Source organism: Molossus molossus, unplaced genomic scaffold (genome assembly GCF_014108415.1).
Source record: "Molossus molossus isolate mMolMol1 unplaced genomic scaffold, mMolMol1.p scaffold_m16_p_7, whole genome shotgun sequence".
Lineage (NCBI taxonomy): Eukaryota > Metazoa > Chordata > Mammalia > Chiroptera > Molossidae > Molossus > Molossus molossus.
The window spans coordinates 29,259,209-29,284,391 of record NW_023425401.1 but is presented as its reverse complement, the minus strand read 5'-3'; the positions used below and the strand labels follow the sequence as shown (position 1 = coordinate 29,284,391).

General features: G+C 41.0%; 1 protein-coding gene across 2 annotated transcripts in view; it reads left to right on the top strand.

The window, feature by feature from the left end:
- Positions 1-24,149, top strand: part of UMAD1 (UBAP1-MVB12-associated (UMA) domain containing 1) — a 237,189-nt gene extending 213,040 nt beyond the window's left edge. The window contains exon 4 of one of the 2 annotated variants that reach the window (XM_036246297.1): positions 22,404-24,149. In XM_036246297.1, the coding sequence (XP_036102190.1) occupies positions 22,404-22,661 (258 nt within the window). In that variant the 3' untranslated portion in view covers positions 22,662-24,149. Of the gene's footprint in view, positions 1-14,391; positions 14,947-22,403 lie in introns of those variants that run through there. The other variant, XM_036246296.1, reaches the window with a different exon arrangement.
- The last annotated feature ends 1,034 nt before the right edge of the window (positions 24,150-25,183 follow it).

The window sequence follows — 25,183 nt, the reverse complement described above, 5'->3', positions numbered from 1 at the left end:
GTAGGAAACTGGATGAAGAAGGTGAAGAGATTAGCCAACAACAACAAAAAAGAACAACACATATACATAACATAAATACAGACAACAGCGTGGTGATAACAAGAGGGAAAGGGTGGTAGGGGCTAGGTGGGCAAAGTAGGGGGTGTGGGGATGGAAAGAGACTTTGCCTGGGGTGATGGGCACACAATGCATTATGCAGATGATATTTTATTGAGTTGTACACTTGAAACTTGTATGGTTTTTTTTTTATTAATTTATTTTTGTTACAGATGTTTCTCCTTTTTTCCCCATTGACACCCTCCTCCCCATCCCCACCCGCAGCTTTGTTGTCCATGTCCATCGGTTATGTGTACATGCATATAAGTTCTGTGGTTTATCTCTTCCCTCCCCCACACCCCCTCTTCTAAGGATTGTCAGTCTGTACCCTACTTCCATGTCTCTGGGTCTGCCCTGTTCCTCAGACTGTTATGTTCATTATAGTCCACAAATAAGTGAGATCATGTGGTACTTGTCTTTCTCTGCTTGGCTTGTTTTGCTTAGGGTAATACTCCCAGGTCCCTCCATGTCGTCTCAAAGGATAAGAAATCTTTCTTTCTTACAGCTGGAAGAATATATGTAACCCCATGTTCATGGAAACTTGTATGGTTTTGTGAACCAATGTCATCTCAGTAAATTTAAAAAAAAAATAAAGTGTCCAGAATGGGTGCCTGACAAAAAAAAAAAAAAACTAGAAATGCCAATTTTCCTCCTATCTCTCTGGTCACTCACTACTTACTTGTCTATTCTATTCTGTTTTGTTCTAAGCAAGTAAATAAATAAATAAAAAAGCACATCCAAAGAGTAGTTTTCTTTTTTAATTGGCTTTTCAAAATCACGGTGACATTTTGATAATCTTTGATTATGCTTTGGTAACTAGACCAGATACTGTTTTAACAGTGAACTGGATTTTAAAACTTCATATGTTTTCAGAGTTAGATTATTGAAACAATTTTCAATAATAATTGTTCACAGATTTCAAATATTTAAACATTTAAATATGGCAATTAAGTCACATAAGTTTACTTGAAAGTTTTTCACTTAAAAAGTGTACTTGATCATATGTGCAGTCAGAATTCTTTTTTTTTTTATGAATTTTTATTTATTTTTTTGTTACAGATATTTTACCTTTTTACCCCATTGGCACCCCCCACCCTACCCCCCCTCCACCCCGTCCCCGGCTTAGTTGTCCATGTCCATTGGTCTTGCATACATGCATATAAATTCTGTGATTTATCTCTTCCCACCCCCCCACCCCCCATCCCCTCTTCTGAGGGATGTCAGTCTGTGCCCTACTTCCATGTGTCTGGGTCTACTGTATTCCTCAGACTGTTATGTTCATTATATTCCGTATATAAGTGAGATCATGTGGTATTTGTCTTTTTCTGCTTGGCTTCTTTCACTTAGGATAATATTCTCCAGGTCCCTACATGTCGTCTCAAAGGATAAGAGATCTTTCTTTCTTACCGCTGCATAGTACTAGAATTCTTGATCTCGTTCCCCCCATGCCCACCACCCATCCCATTTTTTCTCATTGCTGCTGTTCCTTCCCTATAACACTCCCCACAGTTGGTTGCCTAGTGTTTTGCCCAGTCTGCCCTCACCAAAGCAGCCCCATGGCTGCTTATTCCCCATCTATCTTGTGCCAGACACCCTATAGGCACTCTACTTTTTGAATAGATTAATGCGGTTGACCTTCTGGTTCTTAATTCATTTCTTCCCTCTGTAGTATACCCCCTTAGCCATTTTTAATATTAGGATGCAAAAATGAAGGTCCTTATTATCTCCATTTGGCCAAATTTCTTAAAGCCATTTTGGTTTCTTCACATATAGTTATAAATTTCTTAAAATATTTTGAGTTGAGAATCATCTTTTTATTTATTTGAGCCCGTATGAATCAAGCAAATGAGGAATTTTTTAAATTACTAAATGAGGAAAGAAATTCTTGAAAGTTTCAGATACCAGTGGAAACTCTTTTGAACCAATAGTATATTATTTGGCATACCATATTTTAAAATGATATTTTTTTTAACATTTATTAATATTATTATTAATTGACTAAATATTTGAAGCTTCTTTCAACTTGACCAGTCTCTGTGCTGTTTTTCCACAGAAACTTTAACTGAATTTAACAGAATCTATTATGCTACTAAATGTATCAAAATACACCTCATGGTCAATGTTTGTTTCAATTTGCCATCTCAAAATAAAATGATATACAATTAATATTTTCAAAAGGAGATCACATTTTAGCAACTTTTAATGTGTGCCAGTGAATTTGGTAATTGAGTTGAAGTTACACAAATGCGTGGTTTCACTGCAGGAAGTCTCTAGTTCCTACATCAGCAGTTGGCTTGATGTCTGAAATATTCACAGTTTGGTTAAAATTATGCTCAGTAACAAATGTAGTGCTTCCATCATGGAATGTAGAATCAAATGACACTTCTGGTGGTCTCAAAAATGACAACAGGATATGTTGGATAAAGCTTACTGTTACTGAAAGGATAAGTTATTTCTCTGAGCATTGCTGAAGGACAAAGGGAGACATTTATGGAATCTCGACTGGAAGGCTGCCTTGATCCATACCACTTGGGCTTGGAAGCCAGGAAATCATTATACAAATTGTAATTGGCTCTTTTATTATTTAGTCATCAAACTTAATGGAAAAGACAACTAGACAGTCAAGTCTACTTTTAGAATTATTAGGTCAATTATCAGTATTTCTGAAGGAAAGGTTTTTTAAAAAGCTACGTAGACTCTGGCAATTCTGCCATATTTTACTGCCAGCATTATTTAAACTACTTTCACAATTTACAAGGAAATAAAATAATTTCTCTTGTTCTTTGAAAAATTCTGTGTGCCAAATTCTTACGATGATATTAGTCTGCCTGTTATTTAAGTTATTCAATTTTATATTACTTGGATTTCCTAAAATAAAGTATGTTTCCTTATGCAGAAATTTAGGATAATACTGACTGTGGTACACTTAACTGACATTTTCAAGTTTCATTATAGACAGCAATGAAGTAATGGCTAACACTTGCTGAGTATGTATGGTGTCCCAGAAACTGCAGTAAGGAGCTTTACCAGTGTTACCTCATTCACGCATCACAGCATCTTACTAAGTAGGTCCAGTTATTCCCATCTTACATATAAGGAAACTGAAGTATATGAGGATTAAGTAACCAAGGTGTAGAAACAAACATAAGGTAACTTTTCCAAGATCACATAGTTGGGGATTCTGATATGTATTGCATTAATTTGTATAGATAAGAGTATTGCCATCTTAATACTATTGTCTCTGATTCATGAACATGGGATATTTTTCCATTTATTTAGACTTTCTTTGTTTTCAACATGTTTTTTAGTTTTTAGAGTATGAGTTTTATACTTCTTTTATTTTATTTTATTTTATTTTATTTTATTTTATTTTTTGGTACGTGTCCCTAGCAGGAACCGAACCCGGGACTCTCGGGTCTGCATGCCAAAGCTCCATCTGTTGAGCTAAACTGGCCAGGGCTAAGTTTTATACTTCTTGTGTTAAATCTATTCCTAAATATTTTATTATTTTTGATGCTATTTAAATGGAATTGTTTTCTTAATTTCATTTTTGGATTGCTTATTGCAGGTACATAGAAATACAACTGGCTTTTGTATATTAATCTTGCATCCTGCAATCTTGCTGTACTTATTAGTTCTAATTAGTATTTTAGTGGATTTCTTAGAATTTTTATATATAAAATCATGCCATCTATGAATAGAAATAGTTTTACTTCTTTCCAATCTGGATGCTATCTATTTATCTATCTTTTTATTTATTATTGATAGACTGATTTATTGCATAATTGCCCTGGTTCTCTAGAGCCTCTAGTAACATGTTGAACAAAAGTGGCAAGAGTGGGCATCCCTGTCTTGTTCGTAATCTTAGAGGGAACGCATCTAGTCTTTCACCATTAAGTATGATGTTAGCTTGGGTTTTCTGTGGATGTTCTTTATCAGGTTGAGGAAGTTCCCTTCAATTCCTAATATATATATTTTTTTTATCATGAAAGGGTATTGGGTTTTATAAGGTTATTTTAATGAACCTATTGAGATGATCATGTGATTTATTTTTTATTTTACTGATGTGATACTTTTTATTTTTGCGATTATAAAAATTGATTTTTCCTAAACTTATGTTAACCATACTAAAGGACAGTACAAACCTCATGCTATAAAAAAGAATATACTTTACATATATTGTCTTTTCAAAACCAGATTAATTAACTTTTGGGGGTCATAAAAAGAAAAGTGAAGAAATAGCATCAATTTGGGTAAATTTTTGTGTTTTCCTCTCAGTGATTAGCTACTCAGAACTTATAAATTGTTTTTACACTTGTAATTTTCTTTACTTTTTCTAGTTGATGATCCAGATACTTTTATCTTTTCAGGCATTTGTGAATTTCTATTTTGAACTATATCACTTGAACCAATTTTTGTTTAGTTTTTAGTTCAAAGCAACTAAATAAATAGGAAGTAAAATACACTCGTGGGCCTTTTTAAAACAACTGCACACTTTGAGCATGAAAGCACAACTTTATTTGTGCTACTTTGGGTATAAATAGTGATGATGTACTTCCCCTTTTTTCCACACTTAGGGGTCCACCCAGAAGTTTGCAACTATATTGAGTCCCGGAAATGTTCTCATTCTTTTTTCTTGCCTGTGATATAATCTCTTAGCAAATTGGTTCAAGAGGCATGTTAAATGGGGCCCAGATCATGTGTTTGAGCCTGAAAAAGGTACCTTTTCTGTTTCCTAAGAACAGACTGTAGCCCAGGCCCCAGCTACCTGGCACCTTCTTGCCATTGCTTACCAAGTGCTGTGGACTAGAGAATGTGGGCAGTTGAATGCAGTCAGGCCCTGTCGCTGGACAATTGGCCACAGAGGGCTTGTCTCAGAAAGAGTCACCTTTATTAAACAAAGGAGGACAGTATGTGGTTACTTTAAGTTCTTAAATTTAACTAGAATATATTTGCTTAAGGTAAAATGGTTACTTTAAAAATATTCAGGATCACAGCAGTGCTTTTAGGGATTAAAATAGTCTAAACAGCCTATAATTTCAGGGTTTCTAAGATCCACATAGAATTAGCATATCCAGCTGGATGTAAAAAATGACAATACAACACCCAATGTTTATTTCCACTTTTTTTTCCCCCAAAAAATTGGTATCTTCCACATTCCATGTGTTTTTGTTTATTTGTTTTGTTTAAAGAGAAAAAGTATGATCATTAGGAAAGTATTCTACAACCCTTTCTGAAGAAGATACTTTTTGAACTTTGGAAACAATTGCATTGCATTTAAAAAGGCATGAAGGTGGTCCTGGCCAGTTTGGCTCAGCGGTTAGAGCATCGGCCCGTGGACCAAAGAGTCATGGGTTAGATTTTGGTTAAGGGCATGGACCTCGGTTGTGGTTGGGTCCCTGGCCCTGGTTGTGCAGGAGGCAACCAATCCATGTGTCTCTCTCTTGTCGATGTTTCTCTCTCTCCCTCCCACTCTATCTGAAGATAAATGGGAAAGAAGTATCCTTGAGTGAGGATTGAAAAAAAAAAAGGCATAAAGTATCCTTAAATTATGTTGGATTTGGGAGGCAGCACAGAATAGTGACTAAGAGTTAAATTCTAGAGTGAGACAAAATTCTCTGTTTCACTGTTTCCCATCTGTTAAATGGAGTTGAAAATAGTGCCTACGTCGTAAAGGGAAAATGCAATGAGATGACATAGGTAAAGACCTTAGAACAGTGACTGGCAAATAAGTGATCATTAAATGTAAACTACTGGTAGTAGAAATAGGTACACTATTCCACCTTTAGACTGACTCAAAATGAAGTTAATGAAATTAGAATCAGTAATAACCAGTACAATTTACTTATTAGTGTATATCAGCACTCATAATCGGAACCCTTATATTTCCACCCTTGTGAGTGGCCATAAGTTATTTTGTGTTTTCAGAGAATTCCTAGTATCAGCTCACCTGCAAAGGAGGTGTGGAAGGGGAAACAAGCTCTGTTGGACTCTGAGTGGAGAGTCTATACGTGTAAGAACACTTGGGCAGTTGAAGCCATAGCAGTCATTTCCAGAAGGCTAAAGGAAAATCTGTACTGTATATAGTGGGTTCTGAAAATCCACTACCTAGAAACTGTGTTGAAGTCCCAGACCTCTGAAAACCAGCATTCAGATTACCAAGAAGCCCCTGCAAATGGCTGGGTCCTCCAGAATTACTGGGTCCCCCCACCTTTTGTGAGGCCTCTCTGTCCCCTGGCGTGGCCATCATGAGAACCAAAGTGACCCATGGTGAAGTCACCTGGGGGCCAAAAAGTGGAACTAGGTGAGGCTCTTCCCTGTCACATCCTGCCCTATTTCTGGCAGTTGGGAGATGGATTATGCTCACACTTTGTCTGATAACCAGCCGTGCCCACCTCCAGTGACTCTTTCGTACGCATACAAATCTTCTTTAATTCCTCTTGACCAAATTTTGCCACTAACTTCAGGAAAATACTTTGTCACCTTGCTGTTTATGATATTAAACAAAAATCTTGAAGAATACAACTCTCCAAATTTCCTAGATATTTCTAATGAAAATAACCCATTACAGACCTTGACCAGCAATCTTAAAAGTGCTCCAAAGTACGAAGTACCTTTGATATTCTCTACCAAAGCTCGGCTCTTAAAACTAAATATGCTTTCTTCAAGCACTGACATTCAAGATCATTTCAATATATTTAATTTAATTTATTGTTATTCTGATTGTAATACTAATTATAATAATTTTACTACCTCTATATATGCAGATATATAGGATTTTATCTCTATTGTGGACTCTTTGGCCTGAGAAAATATATTCTGAGATATTAATAAGTTATAATGGTGATTTTTAGGCCATAAGTTGTTAGAAGATTGGCACCTGGCTATATTTTTCTTATTTGGTTTCTAAGTGTTTGTTTCTTATCATAATTGGGAGCCGTGTGAAGTTAGAAGTATTCTTCCATGACAGCAATCCTTTTCATAACCTTGGGACTATCTTTCTGAGTTTCTTCTCAAGAATTACACCCATCAGTTGATACTTTCCTTCTATGGTTATCATCTATTTTGATTTCAGTGCCGTTTCCTTAAGAATTTTTACTAGTGCAGGAGATTTGGGGTCCACGTCTACTTGGAATCATGGCATTTAGAGCTGAAGCATCTGATCCAATGATCTCGTATTTCAGAGGAGTTAATGAAACACAGAAAGGTTAAATAATTGCTTAAGGTCACATGGTGTAGGTAGAGGCAGGAGTCATTGGGACTTGGATCTAGGACTCTTTCTACTAAGTCTTCTAGATTAAATTTCAATTGATGGCAACAGTATATAACTAATCATTACTTTTACCCTCTAAAAACATAGGAGTCCTGAAAAAGGATGACCCTAAAATTCATTCTACATTAATCAACTTTTCTGTTGTTGATCTGAAAGCATTTTTCAACCACACTGCGTATTATTACATAAAGTTTGTTACTCTGTTGAAGCATCTATTACATTTTTTTTAAATTTATTAAATTATATGAATTTTAAATTTTCCTCATGATTTTTTGGACATAATTGTGGCTTTTCATTTTTATTCATTTCTTAGCGTCATTCACTCTCTTGTGTTGGGTAGACTTTGCACAAGAGTGGGTAGTGACATCTTGTACCCTTATATTAACACAAAAGAATTCGGCACAGAGTTCCAGTGTGGGGAGAAGTACTTAGCGATCACAGAGCTCCCTTAAACAGGACCGAAACACCACCAACTATACTCGGATATTAATTCATAAAATAGTAATTAAATTAGCAAGGCCTACTTTAATCATTATTTTTAAAGCCAAAGTCTGTATTATAAAAGTGTATAAACAAATTTATAATTCAAAATAAGCAGTAAACATAGTTTATTTCCATCCCTTTAGGCTATCGCTAACTTTCATCCATATATTTAAATGTTATATATTCCTACAGTCACTGAATCCTGACAATCCTTTTAGAATTATTTCCTAGGTTTTCCACTTAGTAGTTGATTTTACTCTAGCTTAAAAATACCATCCTACAATAGCCAAAAGGTGGAAATAACCTAGATGTCTATCAGCAAATGAATGGATAAACAATATACATATAATAGAATACTATTCAGCCTTAGAAAGGAATGAAATTCTGATACACAATATAAGGAATGAAATTCTGATACACAATATAATATGTATGGTCCCTGAAAACAATATACTAAGTGAAATAAGCCAGACATTAAAGGACAAACATTGTATGGTTCCATTTATATGCGGTACCTAAAAGAGGCAAATTGACAAGTGTAACAGAGGTTAATAGATAGTATGATAGACGGGAGTTGTTCAGTGGGTTGAGTTTCTGTTTGGGATGGTGAAAAAGTTCTAACGATGGGTGGTGGTGGTAGTTACACAACGCTGTGAATGTATTCAGTGCCACTGAATTCTACACTTAAAATGGTTAAGATGATAAATTTTATGTCTTTTACCACAATAACAAAAATTATCCTGACTTAGCCGTAAGTGAAATATTAGGCTTGTCCTTGGGCACCAAGGGACCCGGCCCAGCCTCCTGCATTCCGAATAGCCCCTTCATCCTCACTGGCATGGAGAAAACACAGCTGTATTTATTTTTCCTACCCCATCTTCTATTTTGAAATAGAACCTTTTTGCAAATGAGAGCCAAGGTTAAATGACACAGCTTTCTGCTCACCTCTTCAGTTTGCCAAACACTGTTTTTCTAGTGGAGTTCTGGGTTAGGTGCTGCAAGTGTGGGTAATACTAGGACTCGTGTGCCCTCTGAGTGGAATTTGATTAGCCTCCCTTATAATTAGGTATGATGCATTTCCTTTCACTTTCATTTGTATATGGAAACTTACAGGTGTGTATTCACCAACTGTAGTATTTCCAAGGGTGTGGACTAGTCCACACATTAAATTTAAATTTCAAAGAAAGTAAGGCTTTTCTTAAAGAATTATTTGTTTCCTCAGATTGCAAAGATATATATATATATATATACAGGGTGAATGTGCGATCCTGCTGATAGTGGTCTTTTATTTCTGGCTATGGACATGACAATTCTCAGTACATAAGAAAAAGTATATATGTTTTTGAATAATGGTGGAAACTTTGACAAAATGTAAACTTTTCAGTATAAATTAAAAGCAGCAAAACAGTAGCTTTCTGTCTTTAAACAACCTTATGAAATAATTATTTTTATTTTTTATAGTATCAAAATGTTTGTTCTTATTATACTTAGGTTATGAATTTGTCAAATGTTCATTCCATCAAAGCACATGCCAAAAAAAGGCAGCATATAGTTATCACTTAATATTTTTATTTACTTTCTTTTAGTATTTCCTACAAGTATCCTATGCTATTTATTTACATTCATTCAATATCATAAGTGATATCCATTTATCAAATTATATAAAAACAAATTAGTATAATATAAATATTTATATTTTCTTACCAGTTTTATAAATAGAAAGCATTTCATTTCCTTTCTTATTGTATATGCATGCAGTTGCTTAGAGTACTTAATTATTTTACAAAATGAAAATTAATCATTTGAGTGAAATTAATATTCAGTGTGCTGAGATGTGCAAGATCATTTTTCATTGTTTTCCTTTGAAATTATCTGAGAAATATGTATGATCTTGCTGAAATGCATTCTGAAGAAGTCAAATAGATATTTAAAATAAATAAAGCTGTATAAATGGGAAGTGAAGTCAATCTAGTGTGACTGATAAGGGATATCAAATTCATCAGACCTATGGTGCACATAATAAGCTTGAAGAATTCACACACAAAAGCTTAAGCCATTGTGTAACCTTGGCTATGATCAGATGCTACAGGTTTCTAAGCTGTTGTATATTTTATCCATGTTGGTAGATTTAACCTAGTAATAAGATGCTTAGTTGACCCGTTACTTTCAACTCAGGTTCTATGGCAGCACAGTCTGTATTTTTGGACCTTTGTCTTCCACCCCAGATAACACTTGTCCTTAGAGAAATTGTTCAACTTAAGCCTTTAAAAACAAAACCAGCCCTGGCCAGTTTGGCTCAGCGGTTGGAGCGTCGGCCTGTGGTACAGAGAGACCCGGGTTCGGTTCCCGCTAAGGGCACGTACCTCGGTTGCGGTTTGTCCCCGGCCCTGGTTGGTCGTGCGGGTGGCAGCCACTCGATGTGTCCCTTCACGTCGATGTTTCTCTCTCTCTCCTCCTCTCTCTCCCTCCTGCTCTGTCTGAACAAAAAATGGAAAGGTGTCCTCGGGTGAGGATAAAAAAATAAATAAATAAAATAAATAAATAAATAAATAAAAACCAGCCCTGGCCGGTTTTTATTGGCTCAACAGTTGGAGTGTCGGCCTGCGGTCCAGAGAGACCCGGGTTCAGTTCCTGCTAAGGGCACGTTCCTCAGTTGCATTTTGTCCTCGGCCCTGGTTGGTCGTACAGGTGGCAGCCACTCGATGTATCCCTTTCACGTCGATGTTTCTCTCTCTCTCTCTCTTCCTCTCCCTCCCTCCCACTCTATCTGAACAAAAATGGAAAAAAATGTCCTCGGGTGAGGATAATAAAAAAAAACATTAGACAGGTAAGCTTTAAAACTGTTCACTGGGGTGATGGCCTGTGCATCAGAGGGACAGCTCTGGGTTGAAAACGAGGAGACCCAGAATGCAAGTCTCTGCCAGTTAGTAGCGGTGTGACCTTATACAGCCACTCAACTTTGAACCTCAGAAGATGAGACCAGAAACAACGGCTTCCCTATCAGATTTAGTGGGTTGTGAGGCTCAAGTAAAATAACATGTGAAACTACTTCAAAAACTGTGTAAAGCACTAAACAAATGTTGGTTGTTACTTTTCCAAGATTCTGATTAGAACATTGCTGGTCCCACAGATTTCACTGAATTATGAAATAGATAAAATCATACCAACAAGTTGTTTTATAGAGTATTATATGGCATATAAGTTTAAATCCATTAGTTACATTTTTAAATTTCCAGATCATTTAACATCTGCATGATTTTGTTTTCTTTTAGTGTGGTTAATATTTCCGTTTCTATATACACGGAGTTGCTTTGGTGGGGTCTTTGGTCTAACAGTGGGCATCCTTTTCTCACCTGCATCCTGGGCCAGTGGACAAAGAAGACCCAAAGGCCAGCCCCGGCTGGTGGAGGCAGCTTAGAATAGTAGTTAAAACGGACTTGCACAGCTCCAGTAACCCATATCGAGACTTGTGAGGAAGGTCTAAGTCGGCACAGCAGACCCTGTGTGTACTTGTCTCCCTCGGTCCAAGCAGAGACAGAAAGATAAAGAAACTTTGCCCAGGCCTCAGGTCACTGGATGGTTTGGCTTCCCGATCTAGAAAGGTGGACCTATATATACTGTCACCCACCAATCAGGTAACTCGGTCTACCTCCTTGGGGAGGAATGAGCCAGAAGGCCAACGTGCTTAGAGAAAAGTCCATCTATGGAAACCAGAGAAGTAAGAAAGAGGCTTTTCCCTGTAACGGGGGTGAACAGAAATTAAACCACCCCTCTCGTACCCTCTTTTCAGCTCTCATCTCTGAGGCTTTTCTCCTCTGACAGTACCCCCCTCTTCCTGCCACCCTGATGCTGGTCCTGGCCCTGGACTCCTGCCCCAGGCATAGGCTCCACTGCAGCCCCTGCAGACTGGACTGCATAGTTGTGGGAGCATCTGGTTCCTGGGAGGGAAGAGCTGTGTAAGGCAGGTTGATGCTATAGACGGAATGGGCCCCCCACACCCAAATCCCTATGTCGAAATTAATCCCCAATGTGAGGGTATTTGGAGGAGGGGCCTTTGGGGAGTGATTAGGCCATGAGGATAGAGTCCTCATAGATGGGATTAGTGCCCTTATGAAAGAGGCTCCAGAGAGATCCCTGGCCCCTTCTGCCATGTGATGTTATAGCAAAAAGAGAGCAGTCTATGAGCCAGGAAGCAGGTTCCATAGACAATGAGCCTGCTGGAACCTTGATCTTGAACTTCCTGGGCTCAGAACGGAGAAATGCATTTTTGTTGTTTATAAGCCACCTTAGCCTCTGTTTTTGTTATTTATTTATTTATTTTTTAATAGTAGCCTGAATGGACAAAGACAGTTTATTAAGGGGAATTTGCAGGACCTTAGGTTAACATCTTCCCCTCACCCAGTGCAAAGTTGACCTATGGTAAAAATGCATCCTCAAGAGTTTCATCAGCATTGTAGCAGGACCTCACTGAACTTCCTTTGGGAAACATATTTGTGAAGTTCATTTGTCAAGTCAAGAACAACCCATCTCATATTGCTGGGGGTCTCAAACGAGTTTTAAAATCTGTCCATATTTAATACCATCCATGGTTCACCATGTTGGTGAAAACAGTTGGTAAAATCGTATTAGGAAAACAAACAGATGCAGAAATCCAGATCAACATAACGATTCCTCGTGTATTCTGAATCAACTTGAATATAAAGTTGATGAGGAAATTTAAATTACGTATTCCTTCAATAGCATGCGTGGGTCACCTGTTAGGAGCCAGCCTTGCTCTGGTTGCAAGGGGAATGGAAGGAAAGCTCTGCTGGCTTTGAGCAGCCCATGGGTTCATGCAGGTGCAGAGACTTCTCTGGTGTGCTGTGTGCTGTGAAGTGGTGTGCACAGGCTGTTACGGGAACACACAGGATCTCAGCCAGGTTTGAGGAGTTACATGGGGAAATCTTCCTAAAGAGTCCTGATGTATACCCTAAAGGGCAAGATGAAGGGAGTAGAAGAAGACAGAAAGATGTCCCAGTTCAGGCAAAAGTAACTGAATGAGCCAAGGCTCTGAGTTAAAGAGAGAACCTGTTACATTTGGATAATAGCAAATAGCTTGGTGGATGGAGTAAAGAGTTTAAGGAATAGAATAAAGGAAATTGGAGAGGTCAGCAAGGTCAGGATCATACCTGTTGTACTATAAGGAGTTTGTTCTTTTCTCCAAAGGCACTGAGGAATTTTAAGGAAGGAAAAGCATGTGTTTTAGGTACTAGCTGTGCCAGGGAGAAAGTTGTGTAGGGGCAGCAAGGCCGCAGGCAGGAAACTCGTGCAGCATTCAAGGCAGAAGACTGGAGTGGTCTGCAACAAGAGAATAGCAGTGGACCGGGAAGAAACAGATGCCACTGGGGAGATACTAAAAACATCAAATCAGCAGGACCTGGTCATTCAGTAGATGGAGGAAGTAATATGACAGGAAGAGAAGTCAACAACAATTCAAGTTTGTGTGTGGGGAAGGAGACGAGAACCAGGTTTAGAACATGTTGAGTTTGAGATTCCTATGGAATATCCAAAAGAAAATGTGTAATAGGAGTTGAGCGAATGAGTCAGGAGCTCTAGACAGAAATCTGGGTTTGAGATCGGGACGTGCGTGTGGGCGCACACACACACTTATCTACATACTTATTTACCTCCTGGGAGTGGGGCAGTGGGCACCATGAATATGGATAAGCTCATCCAGGTAGGTGTGGAGACTAAGAAGAATACAGGAACAGAAATGAGGCCCTAGAGAATGCCATCGCCTCAGAAATAGCTAAAAGAATAGACAGAAGGCAAAACTAAGAAGTGGCACAGAAGCCAAGAAATGAAAATACAGTCGCCAGTCGTAAGGGCAACAGAGATGATATAAGGTTAGCACTTCAGAACCTCTGCGTGGAGCAAAGAAGTGACAGCAAGGCTGGAGGCGGCGGAGCGCAGGGGTGAGGAGCGCAGCAGACCCTGTCCCCTGGTCGCAGCCTGGCTGCGGGCGCTCAGGGCGCCATGGCAGTGGGCGAGGCTGCTCGAGTTTTCTGGAACTGGTGAACTGATCTGTGAAAGACTGGCAGTTAGGAGATGCCTTCTAATAGATGCGGCCGTGTCCCTGAAGAATGGGCAGGAGGACGTGGAGCACCAGGTGAGGGATTCGCTGTGGGCAGGAAGAGGGTACGTCCCCCTGTGGCAAGGGAAGCACAGGTGGGTACAAACGCAGATACGTTTTTTGGGTCGGGCAGGGTGAGGAGGGTCCTGTTTTCTGTTAAGTAGGAGGCTGAGCAGGAGGAGGAGGCGATCCGGTAGGCTGGAGAAGAGAAGCGAAATATGCCCTGTGAAGAATGGGGGAAGGCCCCCTGGGAGAAGGAGAGGTTAGGAATTGATTTTTATAAACTAATTTTTTAGATTTTTTTGTAAGAAAATCACTGGAGTAGCCTTTTGTATTTTCATGAACAGGCTCCCACATTGAACACAGTTTCTTGCTGGTTCCTTTCCTAAAATGCTTCTCTTTCCTCTTTCCACTCTCCCCCCTCCAGTTGGCTGGTACAGATTTTCTGGCTGCCGTCAAGCCGCTGTTCCAAGAAAGCATGGAACGGATTAGACGCAGTGCCAGCCGGCTGACTTCCCCATCTTCACTCGGACCATTCAGCTGGCGCTGTGAAAAGAGGAAGTCAGAACTATTTTTTTCTTTTTTAAGAAAGACAGGGAAGCAGACAGCACAGGGAGGTGGAAATAGGGGAAAAGAAGAGGAAAGGGAACAAATACTGAAAAAAATCATGAGCCAAAATTTAAAGTGAAATTATATCAGAGATCAGAAAGTTAAGGGAATAAAGAAAATCTTTACTTGCTGGCCTAGCCTCTTAATTTGCTACTCAGATATATAACATCCTGGTACTGGGAGCCCAGGTCTTATGGAACACACAGGTTTTCGGTGATTCAGCTTTCTCTCAACTTATCTGTAACAGTGGTCAAGTGTTCTAGGCTATTCTTTGTTTCTCTGGCCTAACCCGTCAATTTAAAATTCAAGTCTGGGGTGCCTAGAGTATCTGAGAAACAAGGGGAACAGATTCAGTGCCATTCAAAAATATTTAGTGTGCACTTATGTTGGGTAAATACTACTGGTGTGGATAGTGGGGATTTGCAGAAAAATCGGAAACATAATTTCTTACAAGTGAAAGGAGACTGTTGCTTAGGACTTAGGTAGGTGTAAGAGACCAGTCCTCTGGCTTTTCTCAGCTAGCCAGACTTTTATGAGCAACCAGCGTCTTAGGAAAACCAAGAAGCCTGAGGACTGCCTTAATTGTGCCTTGCTTGTATCACCTTTTCCTCTAGTCCCCTGATGCTTCTGACTCAGATTTGCACCCCACCCCTCCCCCATCAAGAAGCTGATGTAATGCAAGCAGATACCAGCCGAAGCCAGAATAGAGTGGATAGTTATCTGGGGAGATAAAGTGACAGTGTTGCTTGTTCAGGCTGTTGTTCAAAGGAACAAGTCTTTTATCTATAGACATTAGAATTTAAAGGCATAGACAGCCAGAGGTTGATATTACCTCTTCTTACTATAACTCATTTCCTAGAAATATGCTTGACATAGCTACCTTCTTTGCATGTAAATTGAATGTGTTAGATGGGTGTGTTATATATGGCTTTGTGTTCTTTTAATAGGTTTTATTACTGTTTTGGTTAAGGCTGGTTTCTAAATTTTCATGCTTTAAAATGTTGCTTTTATTGTAAACGCTATTTTATCTTTACTTATCTGAGGCATGGGATGCAGAAAAAAGCAGGAGATTGTAAAAAAAAAAAAAGCCAAATAGAGGTGATGTTCCTATTAATAAAATGTTCATATGTTCGTTGGGTAAGCAGATGAGGGCCAAGCAGATGAGATCTCCAAATTGTTAGTAAGTTTGCCAAGTTGGTGCCCCTTCATAGATTTCATGGTGGTCTTTGTGCCAGGAAAAATGAAGTTGTCTGTCCTTAAAACTACATTTCCTTGCCTTCAAACACCCAAGAGTGAGGTTCACAAGGACGCCGCTAACCTGCTGCTGCTCCAGGGAAGTAACTTCATTTTTCTAAGCCCTTACTAAAAAGTACTGTGTGCCCGCTATCCTTGGAGTGTGGTTTTCCTAAGCTCTGAGATTTCACAGATTGAACCTCATGAATCTTCACAGCCCCTTTACAAGAAAGGGAGGAACAGTGTCTATAAACCTCTTTGAGTTATTTGAGACACAGATAACAGAATGTGAGGAATACAAGATAACCTGTTAAATAAATAGACTGACCACCCGGCTGGTGTGGCTCAGTGGTTGAGCATTGTCCCATACACCAAGAGGTCACCGGTTCGATTCCCGGTCAGGCCACATGCCCAGGTTGTGGGCCCGATCCCCAGTGGGGGCATGCAGGAGGCAGCCAGTCAATGTCCTCTCTCTTCGATGTTTCTAATACTCTGTCCCTCTCCCTTCCTCTCTCTCTAAAATCAGTAAACAAAAAAAATTTTTTTTAAATGGACTGGCCAAGTTTAACTGATGAACAAGAAATAATTTTTATAATGGCCATGAAAACAGCCAATTAATTATAAATTTTGTTTGTTGTAATCATATTGATAAGGACATTTATTTCCTCCCTACGATTAACATAGAGCCATTCTGACAGGGTATACTCATATTTAAGCCTGTAAGGGCGAACGCTCATTGAAAGAGCAGTATTAGAGCTAGATGACTAGATTATACGAAGGAACATACGAAGGAACATCGTCATGGCAGCGTTTCTGTGAGCAGGATTCCTCACCAAGATAATGAACATGTTTTATGAACATAATATTTGAAGTAATTTTTTAAAATCTGGCTATTAACCATAAGGTTGATTCTTTTCTTCTTGCTCTTTTGTGGTTAATATACTCATTCTCCCTTTTAAAGGCCCATTTTATTATGCAAATGAAAAAAAAAAAAAAAAGGAAAGACCGTGTCCAAGAGAGAGGGCTGCTTTTTGCAGGGGAGCCGGGCACCTGTCTGGCCCTCAGCTCCCACTGGCTGCCAAGCCTGAGACGTGGTGATCAGGGTTCCCGGGGGAGGGGGCCTTGAATTTGACTCGCGTTTTCTTTGTGACTCACCCTCGTTTTGCCTTGTGATTCCCCCAGCTCTCAGCACGCCAGCAGCTGCAGCATGGCACTCGCCCTGCAGCCGCGAGGGCAGGAGCCTCCCTGGAGACCGTGCACCCAGCCGAGGGCAGGCCCCAGGCCCGCAGCACCGCTGGAGCCAGGCCCTCCTAGGAGGCGTTGGCGCACACTCTGTCCGTGGCTCTTTTAAAGTCAGTTTGATGTTTGGAAACTTTTCATTATGGAAAATTTTCAAGCATACACAAAGGTAGAAAGAACATGGCCTGGCTGGTTTGGCTCAGCGGTAGAGCATCAGAGCCCACAGACCAATGAGTTGCGGGTTCAATTCCAGCCAAGGGCACGTAATCAGTTGCGGTTTGTCCCCGGCCCTGGTCGGGGTCGTTTGGGAGGCAACCAGTCGATGTGTCTCTCTCCCTCCCTCTCATTCTATCTGAAGATAAATAGAGAAATATTCTCAAGTGAGAATTTAAAGAAAAAAAAAAAAAAAGGAAGAACACTAGTACCCTCCCAAGTACCTTCCTTTTCTCCTGTTCAGCGAGGATCCACTCGCAGTCCGTCTGTTTCACCGTCCATGCGTTACCCTACCAGCCTCCTGGCCGACTCGTCTCCAGGGGCAGATCTCTGTTCCATTACAGTTGCTTTTCTATCCTTCTTCAGTCTAAGATCCGTCACCTTAATGAGCTTCTGTCCTTTCTCCCTAAAGATATTAGTCTTGTTTCCTTCTAATTGAAGCCAGATATGCCATGTAGAAACGGCCATATTTTCCAGGACTGTTCCCCAAATTCTCCAGGCTCTGTTCACTTAGTCATCTAGTCTGTCCAGAGTATGTCTGAAGTGTGCCAGGTCTTACGTGCATTAGCGGACTAGAGATCACTGGGTTTGATCCTGTTTTATCACAGACTTGCTGTGCAACCTGGGGCAACTTCCTTAACCTTTCTGTGCCTCAGTGTCCTCTTGTTTCTAACATGGGACTGATCCCGGTACACACCCCACAGAGCTGGGAGGCTTGAGTGAGTACATTTAAACAGCCTAGATGGACCCTCGCACGAAGTAAGTGTGCAATATGTGCTAGTCGCTGTCATCATCATCATCATTTTGGGGGGTGGGAGGCATTAATCCTCACCTGAGAGTATTTTTTCTATTGATTTTGAGAGAGAGTGGAAGGAAGGAGGGATGGAGGGAGAAAGAGAGAGACACACTGATTGCCTCCTGCAGGCACCGCAACCAGGGCTGCGGATCAAACCTACAACCCAGCTACGTGCCCTTGACCAGAAATTGAACCCATGACCCTTTATTTCGAGGGCCGACACTCTAACTATTGAGCCACACTGACCAGGGCTCATCATCTTTTGTCCGTCACCACTCGTTTTACAGAACAGAGGGCTGAGGCCCCAGTGGGTGAAGCAGTGCCCTTCTGGTCATGAGGCTGATTTATCAGGAGAACTTGAACAAGAAACCACATCTCAATTCCTTTATTATTCTAGATGTAGTTTGACATGGTCTTCAACCACACCCTGTTGTGACAAAGCTTATTAGAAAGGTCTCCATGCAGGTTGTCCTCAATCGTGTCCTGGAAGAAGGACTGTAAAGCAGGGGAAAGGATGGCCCTGGCCGGTTTGGCTCAGCGGTTAGAGCGTCGGCCTACGGTCCAGAGAGACCCGGGTTCGGTTCCCGCTAAGGGCATGTACCTCGGTTGCAGTTTGTCCCCGGCCCTGGTCGGTCGTGCAGGTGGCAGCCACTCGATGTGTTCCCTTCACATTGATGTTTCTCTCTCTCTCTCTCTCTCTCTCTCTCTCTCTCTCTCTCTCTCTCTCTCTCTGTTCCTCTCTCTCCCTCCCACTCTATCTGAACAAAAGATGGAAAAATGTCCTCTGGTGAGGATTAAAAAAAAAGAAGGGGAGAGGATGAATGAAAGCATGAACGAATAACTCAGCATTTCTGCTGGAGCGCTGACCCTCAGAAGCTTTGTGTTTAGAAAGCAGAGTGCTTCCGTGGCGAGGTGAGATGTCAGGAATGCCTTTGTTTAAGAAGGGAGGTGACTTGGCTGATGGAGCTGGACAACGTTCTGTACACAAGGAAGGGGAAGAAAGCTCAAGAACAGGATGAGACTAGCAGTCCAGGGAGCATCCGCTCCTGAGGGCGGAGAGAGGCAGCATGTCGGAGGAGAGGGGAAGGTGAGGTGGTTCCAAGCACCAGTGAGTGCCTCAGACAAGAGAGGAATGGATCCTGGACCACATCTAGGGCCAGTGGGAGCTGACATTCTGAAAGACTGTACTCATTTTAACACGTGCTAAGCATTCTTCTACTCATGAACATTATTTAATCCTCATAACAATCTTGTGAAATAGGTACTGTTATTGATCTCATTATACAGCTAAAGAAACTGAGGGGCAGAGAAGTTAAATAACTTGCCCAAGGCCATTTGCTTATTAATAAGCAGGAGACCTTGCCCTGGCCAGTGTGGCTCAGCGGTTGGAGCGTCGGACCGTGGATCAGAAAGACCCAGGTTCGGTTCCCGCTAAGGGCGCGTACCTCGCCTGCGGTTTGTCCCCAGCCCCTGTTGGGGTTGTGCAAGAGGCAGCCACTCGATGTGTCCCTTTCACATCAATGTTTCTCTCTCTCTCTCCCCCCCTCCCCCTCTATCTGAACAAAAATGGAAAAATGTCCTCAGGTGAGGATAAAAATAATAATAATAATAAGCAGGAGACCTTGGATTTGCACCGAAGCAAGAGCTCTAGACTCTGTCTTAAGCATGCTGCTCCCGTCACTAAAGCCCTGTGCGTACTAACCCGCAAAGACAGCAGCCATGGGGCAGCCCTTCCCTGGAATCGGGGAATCGGGCATCACTGCTCCCCGTGCTGTTGGCTGACCTAAGATCATATTATCTAAGTCCCATTAGGGGTCAGTAGGCAGGTTCTGTCCACTGCATAGGGGCCTTTCTAATAAGCTTTGTCACGACAGGGTATGGTTACTGTTCTATTTACAATCCTAAGAAAGTACTCTGGTATTTTATTTTCACATAAACATATCAGACCACTTGCACTAGGGATGTATTTGATAACTTCAAATCGTTCTTGATGCCCATGAAGAGAGCAGTTCCTCCTCTACAGAATCGCCACTGATTTTTTCCTTTCTTATGACCTCCATCTCATTAGCCTATGAACTGCCCTTGTTTCTTTCAACTTGGAAAACAGAAAATAAGATCAAGAGAAAGCTCACTTGACCCCACATTCCTTCAGCTGCTGGCCCATGTCTCTCTTCCCGTCTGCGGCATAATGTCTTGAGATAATTGTCCGTTCTCACACTTTTCACTTTCTTTCCTCCCGTGCTCTTTTAAACACACACCCAGAGACCTTCTCCACCAGCTCTCTCACCCAGCTCCAGCTCGAAGTGTGTCCCCCTGCCTGTTAGCAGCTCCACTTGGGTGTCTGGGGGCGCCTGGGATGACCAAACCTGGACTCGTGACCTTCCTGCTCAGGCCAAAACATGCCTTCATCCATCCTTGACTGCGCTCCTGCTCTCCTGCCCCCCTCCACCCCTCAGCAAGTATATCCCTGTCCCACCATTCACCCCACCTGTGTCACCACAACCTAACCCACACCACCGTCATCTCTCAGCCGCTCTTCCTGTGTCCTTTCCTGGCCGCCGGACCTGCCACCCCACTGTCAGCACAGCCACCGCAGCGATCCTTGCAAGACAGTCTGTCTGAATGTATCTCCTTTGCAACGATGTGTTCTTTTCCATCCCACATGCGACAATATAGACGAATCTCTTCCATACAATGTTGAGTGAAAGCCAGAAACAAGAGTTTATACTATAGGATTACCTTCATTTAAACACAAAAATAGGGCCAACCAGTCTATGCTGTTAGAAGTCAGGATGGTGACGGGGCAGAGACAGGGAGCTGATTGTGACAGAAAGAGCCCCATAAGGGCTCTGGGGGAGCTGGTCATTTTTGTTCTGTGATGTGGGTGCTCACGAGTGTTTCAGTCGGTTAAAATTGAGCAAGCTGTAACTTTCGATGTACCCTCTCTGTATGTCTTTTACACTTCCATAAAAAGTTTTTTAAAATTATTTCTTATACAGAAAAATCTTTCTTCTCTAGACTTAGAGATAGGGAATTTATCAACATTTATAACTGTTATAATGTAAGCCCCATACAAGCAAAAATCTTGTCTTCTTTCATCCAAATAATAAATATTGATTGAGCACTGGGCACTGGTCTGGGCATTTGGGATACAGCAGTGAACACAGGAGATAAAAACTCCTTGGGTTTCCGGTGGATTATGACCCGAATACATTATATTACACAGAACAAGGTGCTAACGGCTGTGGAGAGGAGGGGACAGGAAGGGCAGGTGCAGCTTAAATATGGGGTCAGGAAATGGTCTCATTGAGAAGGTGACATTTGGGCCGACACTTGGAAGGAGGCGAGGGAAGGAGCCCAGTGTGTATCTGGGGCAGAACCTCCTCGGCACGGGGACTGAAAATCAAAGGCCTACGGCAGAAGCAGGCTGGTGTGCACGTGAGGAGCCCCTGAGACTGGACTGGAGGGAGCCGGACAGACTCGCTGCCATGAGGTCAGAGAGGCGCCCAGGACACGTGGGGTGTGACAGGAAATTTTTGCCTAAACTGGTTTGATTTTGGTTTCAGCCACTTTTCATTCTCATTGCTGTAAATATATTTCAGTTTCAATGAAGAAACTGAAATGACTGGTACTACTGATGGATCCTATGAGCTCCCTACTGCACGCCTTTTGGTAAACTGCTGTTTGCAAGATATACCGATTTTAAAGAAATTGAACAAGATATATCAATTCTTCATGTTTGAATAATTTAAGATGTTAGTTCCTGTGAAAGTCAGACAATCAGTACTCATGGTACACGTTACAGGTATATATTAGGGTAAGGTAGTCAGATACGCAAGGCAGAGAATGCAAAGACATGTCAGCAACATCGCTTGCCCTCAAGGACCCTCGTGTCTAGTTGGGGATAGACCTACGCATGTGAAACAGCAACTGGCAAGGACACACTCAGGAAATGCCAGTGACTTCTAGGCACTTTGCTCCGTAATCACGCCGAAGTGGGCAAGGCCACGCTGCACGGTGCTGATGCAAGGTTGCCCAGGGAATCTGGTGCTTCTGTCCAGCCTGAAAGCAGACAGACTCTCTCGACATTACTGGGCCAGGGAACTAGCAAGAATGGCAGTTTGTGTTTGAGGGGTCATGGGTGGTCAGCCTGAGGAGGAGTCGGGTTTAGGATTCACTTTAAAGCTTAGTACAGCTCCGTGTGCATGTCTTTCTCAGGCTACATTCTGATCTGGGAATATTTATATGTGCCCCATTTCTCTCATTTCGGCATATTCGTGCCACATTTACCATTACTAAGCCTCCAAATCCGTAAGGTCTGAATGATCTGAATATGTATGTATTTTTAGACTGGCAAAGAAAACCCCTCCGGTGTGACTGCAGCCGGCCCTGAGGCGGAGAGGCCGGCAGGCCAGCCTCTGGAAAGCAGCTCGCTGATGGCTGAGCTTCTGGCCGACGTGCCCTTCACCCTGGCCCCGCACGTGCTGGCCGTGCAGGGCACCATCAGTGACCTTCCCGACCACCTGCTCGCCTGCGATGTCAGTGAGAACTTGTCACGGTTTTGGTATGATTTTACTCTGGAAAATTCGGTGCTCTGTGATTCGTAATTTTTGTTTGTACCTTAACAGCTTTAAAACAAAAGTTTGCCTATTGTATTTCACCTGTTTTGTGTTCTTTGCCATTTCATTGTCTGAAGGCCCTCAGAAAAGCTAGCACCCTAAAGTAAACAATAGTGTTCATGGCCCTGGTTTTCAGAATAAAATATATTTGTATGAAAATGGAACTTCTACTTCCTTTTCCCAGATAATAGAAAAATTAGGCAATCATAGTTTCATGAAAGGAGTAGATTTCTTTAATCAGGCTCTCAAAATATAACACCTCAAATTTCTCTTAGAAGAACTGTGAAAAAGAACCGTGGCATTTTCCTTGGTTACCACAAGTCTGAAGTCTGCCCTTCGAGAGAGTGTGAATTCTCTTCCCTGGTTTGGAGGAAGCTTGAGTTAATATTATTCTCTTTCTTCTTCCAAAGATTTTACGAATGAGTTCAGAAAAAATTGTTGCCAGTTAGCTTAATTTCTTAGTCTTGATATAGACACTGAAGGGGAAATTGAAAACTTTTCCTAAAAAGCAAGGGGGGTTGCTGGTACAGGAATGCTCTCGCTGCTGTCGCCTCGTGTGATGAATTTCCGCTTCCTTAAGCCCACGGCGGTCCTTTGCACCCTGAGTGATTCCTGTGTTCCTGCCTTGTTTCTGCCTTGATGCTTCTTTGGAGGTGCCCCCTCGCGAGCTTCCCTAAGAACGTTCCCTGCCTCTGCCTCTGCTTCTGCCTTTGTTCGCATCTACTCTCCTGACCACATATGTTCCTAGTTTCTGAAGAGACCCACATTTCCTTCCCACCTCTCTGCCTCCCAAAGAAACACATCTCACGATGATACACACTGCTGATAACAAACACCCTTATTTAGAAATGTGTTGGCCACAACACAGAAGGAAATGTCTTACTGCCAGAAAAACGGAAATCAACTCATTTCCAATGAGACTGTAGGCAGAACACCTAGATATGACTTCTAGTTCTTGAATATCCATTATTTATTGGAACCAAAACAGAAAAGAACTGCTATTGGTCAGTCAGCTGCAAAGGGAAGCGGGAAGTTGTGGTGGTGTTTTCTGTGCCATATAAACTTTGACTCACGTTTGCTCTGAATAGTAGCAATACCATTTATTAATTCTGTGCCAAATTGTAAGTATATTTTTCACAAAGATATAGACTGCCATAGCAAAACTGAACACTGTGCATAAAGGTACATGAATTATTCAAGTTCTAATGTGGTATGCATGTCTTTTTAATAAATGTGGCATGTTCTTGATAAAAATGCTATGTTATTTAAAAGATGAACATTTCTATTGAAAAAATGTGTATTTACAAATAATGTTATCATATGAGGTAAATGGTTAAGTTAGATCTTTAGTTTTTGTAAAACATCAGTCTAGGAAATATGACTTACTACTAACAAAAATGTGATCATTTTACAGCAGTTTTTGTGAAAGCCCATCCTTTTTAATATCCATGTTACTGTACCTCAAGGGTAAATCTAACCATGTCATCAATTTATCTAATATATGTTAAATTGTCTCAAATTTATACATTTCATTGTCTCAAATTTATACATTTCATTTATATGTATGTCTACCATGTTATAAATATGCTTATACATGTTTTCATTTGTCAAAAATTATATTTAAATAAATATGAATAAAAATAAACTAATATTTTGATTAATTTCAGATCCAGAAAAATGATTTCTTTGTATTATTCCCATATGAGTGCAAGTTATTGATTTTTGGGAGGCAAATATTTAAGTAAATCTTTTGTGTGGGGTACAGAAAAGTATGAAATTTCCTCTTATATGCAACTTTTAAGGAATAACATTGAAAATGGTAAGATCACTCACTAGTTCTGGCTTAACAGGACTGAAGAGGTTTGAGAGAAATCAATGAACATTTCTAGATAGATCTCATCATCACTAGCATTAGTAAGCGTCAGTGTTAATAACCTATTATTAACAAAAACATTGGGAAAATGGCCATTTTAATGTTCTCATTTTAATGTTATATGTATTTAATGTATATAAATCAATGTTCCTATTTTAAAACTGGGAGAGAACATTAGAAGTCAGCCAGCCAACTCCATCTTACCCCAGAGAAACTTGAAGCCTAGAAAGGTCAGCGCCCGAAGTCACGTCGTCGTGAGTCATTCACGGAGCTGTGCTGTGGGAAGGGTCAGTAGTGGCTCCCTCCCTGACCAGCTGTGGGACTTGGCATCAGTCCCCTCACTTCTGGTGTCCTTGGTTCCCGTGCTTGTTAGGTAGTCATTGTGCGCACCTTGCAGGGTTGTGTGAGGTTTTGGATGGTGCATGTCAAATGCCTGGCAGCACGAAGTTTGACACATCATCTGTGTTCTGGGCAAGAGAACTGCTATGTTCTTGTTACTAAACACCCACCATAGTCTAATGAAATGCAAAACATGCATTAACGGAACTTCTTAAAGGATAATATAAAAACTAGCTACCCAAATTTATTGTATATCCCTCCCACCCATTACTTTTTTCCATATTAAGTACTATTTCAC